Raw genomic sequence first — 6,174 nt, 5'->3', positions numbered from 1 at the left:
AGGGGCTGACGAACTCCAGTGATGAGGGTGTTGGAGTAGGGACCCGGTCAATGAGAGGCGGTGGGAGAGGGAGGTCGGGTGGGATAATTTCCCAGAAATCCAATACCGGAGCTGACTTCAGGATGATTGTGTCAGTGTGAAAGTCAATGAGGTTTCCCATGTCCAGTTCATGCTCACCCTCAGCGGTGGCGCCGTGGGCGGGGCGTTCCATCGCCCCCGCAATCTCCACAGCTTCATCCACCGACGGTTGAACTGCCGGCTCTCGCACCTGGTCAGACACTTGGGGCTCGGGCTCCGGGACGATCGGCAGCTCTGTCGCTCCTGATGGCGATGGCTCAACGACCGCGGCAGGCTCTGGCTCTCCGTCTGCGGTGGGCTTGGGCAGCTCCGCGCTGCAGGGTGGTAGCGGACTGGGCACTGGGTCCCGAGTGGGGCTGGTGTCATTATCTGCGATGTCCACGGTGAGTTGTGATCTGCAAGACACCAGCACCCACTCGATAAATGCAGCGAGGCTCTCTCGAGGACCGTCCCCGGACAACTGCCCACGTGTGGTGTTGTTCAGTCCAGCTTTGTAGAACGTGCAGAGGCAGTAGTCCGGGAAGTGTGTTAAGTTGGCCAGGAACAAAAAATCCTCGGTGTGGTCCTCGAGAGAGCGGTCCCCCTGTTCCAGCAGGATGACGAGGACAGCGGGATCCATAATAAAAAAAAACTTGACAAAAAACGGGAAACAAAACGGGGAAAAAACACGCCGCAATCTTACTGTTTCGGTCGGTTATTCTGTTACGGATGCTGTGCTGAGCAAGGAGCGCAAGACGAGGATATACAATAATCCTTCTTTTAATCAGGATTCCAGGAGCAGATACAAACAAGGGAGTGCACACACATCAATAAATGAAACAATAACCGACAGTGAGACTAACAAACACAGGAACTTATAAAGGGGCAGATAATTGGGAAGGACAGGTGTACACAATGACTAATCAAACTGAACTAGGTCAAAGCTGTGTCCAAATTCAGGGTCTGCATCCTCCTTAGGATCCTTCCTACCCGGTTGAAGGAGGAGGGATCCTCCGACGTCCGCAAAACCCGGAAGTCGGTGTTTGTGAATTTGGACAGCCTACCCTTCTTTCAGTTCCCTCCCTTACCCGTTGCTCATATCCTGTCGCCTAGCAACCGTGACAGCGCCAAGCAAGAAGCGGGAAAATGGACAAACAAAGAGTTATTCTCCTCATTTTAATTCTTTTGGAAGAAATAAAGCAATTAAATAAATTAAATACGTTCTTTGCTCGTTGTCGGAGAGTTTTTTATATCAGACTACAAGACAGTCACATCCAGGTAAGCCATTATAGCCTATTTTTATTTGTTTTTAAGTATTCTACTAATTTCTCCTACAAATTCATTGAGCCGAAGCATAAACTTTAGCTTGTTTTGTCAGAGAAACTCCTCTCCCACTCCGCTACCGCTCGCTTCGTCCGCCATTACGCTCTGCCGAAAAGAATTATGGGATAGGTAGGACGGGAAAGGATCCACCACACCCATCCTTCCAATTCGGGGAAAAGGAGGACGTATTTGTGGGCCGCATTTGAAGGATCCTACGAATTTGGACAGCCTTCGTCGCGGCGCTGTGACGTAACATCCTTCAAATGAGTACTCCGAAGGATGCAGACCCTGAATTTGGACACAGCCAATGACTAATCAAACTGAACTAGGTCAAAGGGGAAAACAGAAAACCCGACATGGAACAATTTTCTTCCAAGCAAAGGTCCGGACAAAAAATATATATATATATATATATAGGCTATAGGCAATTAAAGGCTCATTATTATGAATTATATGGTTTATTAATATTATATAACAATTAATCAACTAATCGCTTAAAATGAATGACTACTAGTCGACCAGAAAAATCTTTAGTCGAGGGCAGCCCTATTTGGCACAGTGTAACATACAACCAAAGGAGAGCAATACCACGCAAATAACAATGATACAAAGCAAACAGTATTCACTGCAGGACACAAACTCCTAAATAAAAGAAGTACACCAAACAAAAAAACATATATAATAAACACAATAATAAGCAGTGGCCCCCTTTCAAAAGAAGCAATACATATTAACTGCCAGCCACAAAACCCACAGTATAATATTATAAAACAAAAAACTAACACATACTTTAGCCCAACCTGTCCTGGGGACCCCCCAGCCACCACATATTTTGTATGCCTCTCTCATAGGCCACACCCATTTCAAGTCTTGCAGACTCTACTAATGAGCTGATGAGTTGAATCAGGTGTGGTTGGGGGTCCCCAGGACAGGTTTGAGAACCATTGCTTTAGCCAAAGCGCAACTGCAGTAACCCACAGCTGCCAAATCTCAGTGCTCAGTAGGCCTAGCCAACAAACTTCCACACTATAGATGCAGAGGAAATACTATAAACAAAGGGCACGAACATAATGAAATTCTGATTGTAATTTTTGAAAGAAATTAAAATATTGAGTCTAGTTTTTGTTTAACAACATACCAATTGTTCAGCTGATGAAACGTCTTTCCAGAAAAAAAATAGCCTTTGCTGTCATTGCTGGCCAGTCAACTCACATTTAATAAACCACTCTTCCCACTATAAATCCCATATTAAAATTTAGTATCCAAAATGAAATAAATCTACAGCTTATTATCATAATGGAAGAAATTTAACCTCAAAACTGATGGAATAAAGCATACAATGTTGATTTTCAATAAATGTGCTGAGAGGATTTATGGTATAACTTGTCATAAATTCTGTTTTTACATTTGGCCTTTTTTAAACTTCCTCTGCTCTATGATCCTGACAGATGAACCAAACACAGCAAAAAAAGCAGGGTAGAGGGGTTCAGTGAATGTGGTCTGGACTCTGTGTAGGAGAGTCATTGTGTCAGAGACGCTGTAGAAAGACAGAGTTCCTGCTCTGTGATCCAGATATACTCCTATTCTAGAGGCAGGAGGGATATGGACCTGTTTTTTACCATGCATGAAACAGAAATTCTGTAGATAAAAGCCCAATCTCCAGGATATTTTGTTCAATCCAAGTTTACAGTCATCATTCTTTCCTTTGCGACCAATTCCTTTGTAACAAACTGCTACAGACCAGTTGTTCCCACTGCACTCAACCTCCCAGTAACAGCGACCGCACAAACCCTCTCTACACATGATGTAGGGAAACATATCAAATCGCTCTGGGTGATCAGGATATTGCTGGACTACATCTGAACATGATGCTTTACTGCTGTCTTCTGACAGTTTGAGGTTTTTGTGCGCAGTGTTTGGATCCAAGTGAAGTTGACAGAAATCTGAGGAGGAGAAATGGACAAAAAATAAATACAGTGAACAAATTTGGTAACAAAATGTTCACATTGTAACAGATCATATTCATGCATATTTGAGTGTTTGCCTTGAAGAAACTTAAGTTCAATTTACACTGCAAAAAATCATTTTGGGTCTTTGGTTCCGGAGGATTTGCAACATAGACATTTGACACTGAAGAGAGAAAACACAACAAGTGCACGGTTAATTTGTTGGTTAACTCCTACAGAATATGAATGATAATACAACATAAAAAAATTAAAACCTTCTCGAGATATTTTGGCTGTTTGCTGTTGACAGACGTCCTCCAAAACCTCTCTGAATGCTGAGATTGAAATGTCTTTAAAAGACAGATGAGTGTGTTGAGTGATGCTGGGAACATCTTCAAATGAGGGTAAAACACACACAGACTGACAGCTCTGAAATGAGACTTAATTAGTAGACCTTTTCTCAAACAAAACAAGCAGGACACACTGGTGTTTCATTTAATAGATTCTCAACATTTTTGCATCATTACCTTCAGACAATGGATCTGATCATAACTGATCAAAAGTTTCTCAATCTTTGTTTGTCTTTTTCTGAGTTCTGTCAGCTCTTGATCCAGATGTTTGTGAAGTTCCTCTGCTCGATCTATCTCAGTCTTCTCCTGAGCTCTGATCTGCTCTTTAATCTCAGACCGTTTCTTCTCCAGAGAGCAGATGAGCTCAGTGAAGACCTTCTCAATGTTCGCCACGGCCTCTTCTGCTGAACTCTGTTGTCATAAATGAAGTTCTCTGTAGGATTCTGCATTAATATGCATTGAATTTATTGTTGTATTCTCTTTTCTCCCCCATTTACTCACTTTAAAAGATTTCACAGCTTCACTGATTTCCTGCTGACCTATCTCTCGCTCTTGGATCAGCTTCCGACATGCCACGTGTATCTCCTCTAACTCTTTCTAAAGACGTTAACAGAAAATCATCAAAAGTTGAAATATTCACCTTGTCAATCTCATCTTGTAATTGTTAAATATCACGTGAGATATGTGTACTATTATCCAAGTAATTTAAGTTAGTGTTAATTTAAAATAAATAACTTTAACAACCTTAAAATAGCATTCATTACCTTTTTACTAGTCCATTTTGAATCCACAGATACCATATTGTGATTTTTATGACTGTCAGTCACACACAAGCAGCAAATGCATTGATCATCATCCTGACAGTAAATCTCCAGAAGCTTCCCGTGACTGAGGCAGATGTTCTCCTGAATGTTTCTGGAGGCTTCGACTAGTCTGTGCTTCATAAACGCAGGAGATTGATGGTGAAGCTGCAGGTGAGTTTGACAGAAGGAGGCCAAGCACTGCAGACAGGACTTTACAGCTCTGTTCTTCTCTGTAGTGCAAACATCACACTCCACAGCAGCTGTTTGTAGAGACGTCTTCTGCAGCGTCTCCATCATCTCAGCTATCAGAGTGTTCTTCTTCAGTAGAAGTGCCTTCCAAAAAAAAAAAAATTATTTTGGAACTTGTTTTACAAGAAAATACTATTTTGGGCTTCCTATTTACTTCAAAATGTCAAGTTTTTTCACGTCAGCGTTAGCTAAAGTTGCGACAGTCTTGGCTTACTCGTTGACCAGTCAAGGTAGCACCAAATTTAATTTTTAAGACTGAAGATGTGCGTTCAGTGGATCGTACTGTTGTTTAACCACATTCCGATTGTTCAGCTGATGAAACATTTTTCTCAAAACACTTTCTGTAGACAAAAACTCACTCAAAGAGTTGTGAAAGTACGTCTATCCCTCACATCCTCGTTTTAAACCATTTTAAACTCATCTAACCTGGTTTAAAGTCTGTTTAATCCAGGTTAGATGAATTGACATAGGCCTGTATCTGCGTCCCAATGTGCATACTATCCATCCTATCCATGCTCAAGGGTCTCACCTCAGTCGTGGTATTGAGGGAGGAGGGAGTGAATAACCAGCGCTCTCTTCCACCTTCAACACCATGACTGAGGTGAGACCCTTGAGCAAGGCACCGAACCCCCAACTGCTCCCCGGGTGCTGCAGCATTGACTGCCCACTGCTCTGGGTGTATGTTCACTACTGTGTGTGCACTTGGATGGGTTAAATGCAGAGCACAAATTCTGAGTATCAAGTATCACACCACTTCCCTTTCCCCTAAAATCTATGTAATAGTAGTAATTTTCAATACTATTACTATTTAGGGCAGATAGGGTGGATAGTATGCACATTGGGACGCAGGGTGGGTGAAATTTGAGAAAAACAAACCAAAAAAAATAAAAAACATAGTATGGCAGGGCTTGATTGGCTCGTTTCCGCTTGCAAACAGTTTGCTGTGATATAACGTGAGTGACTCCCACTCAGAGGGAACTAGCTTTTTTCACACTTGTTTAAAATTATTAATGATATCTATCCCTATAATGAGTTCCTCAGACACATATTTAATTTGGATTGTAATGAATACACTTTTTGTGAAGCAGACAGAGTCATTGGATCATTTGATAGATTCAAGATTCAAGATTTTTATTCGTCACATACACAATTATACAGGGTATAACCAGCAGTGAAATGTAGGTCAGGTCCGCTTCAAGGATATAGAATACAAATATTAAGAAAAAGAAAAGTAGAAAAAAACAAAAAGAATAAAATAAAAGAGAAAAAAATATATAAATATAAATGTGCAGGTCAATATGTTGTTGACATAAATAATAATATAACAGGAATGTGCAAAAAGTTGTACAGGGTATTTAAATAGCAGCATATGAGGTAGAACAAATTATGAATAGCTTATAGTGATATTTACATGGAGTCAAGTGATGTTATGACACACACCTCGAT

At 41.4% G+C, this 6,174-nt stretch overlaps 1 protein-coding gene across 1 annotated transcript; it reads right to left on the bottom strand.

The window, feature by feature from the left end:
- Window positions 1-1,824: 1,824 nt before the first annotated feature.
- On the bottom strand, window positions 1,825-4,776 carry LOC306851244 (tripartite motif-containing protein 16-like; the record flags this gene model as incomplete). The annotated part of the gene is made up of 6 exons (XM_079387402.1): window positions 1,825-3,323; window positions 3,451-3,510; window positions 3,602-3,755; window positions 3,854-4,087; window positions 4,178-4,273; window positions 4,441-4,776. The coding sequence occupies 6 exons, from the start codon at window positions 4,774-4,776 to the stop codon at window positions 2,782-2,784; spliced, it is 1,422 nt and encodes a 473-aa protein (XP_079243528.1). The 3' UTR covers window positions 1,825-2,781.
- Window positions 4,777-6,174: the final 1,398 nt, after the last annotated feature.

Source organism: Barbus barbus, assembly GCF_936440315.1.
Source record: "Barbus barbus genome assembly, chromosome: 31".
Lineage (NCBI taxonomy): Eukaryota > Metazoa > Chordata > Actinopteri > Cypriniformes > Cyprinidae > Barbus > Barbus barbus.
The sequence above is the reverse complement of the archived record's forward strand: the minus strand, read 5'-3'. Positions and strand labels throughout refer to the sequence as shown.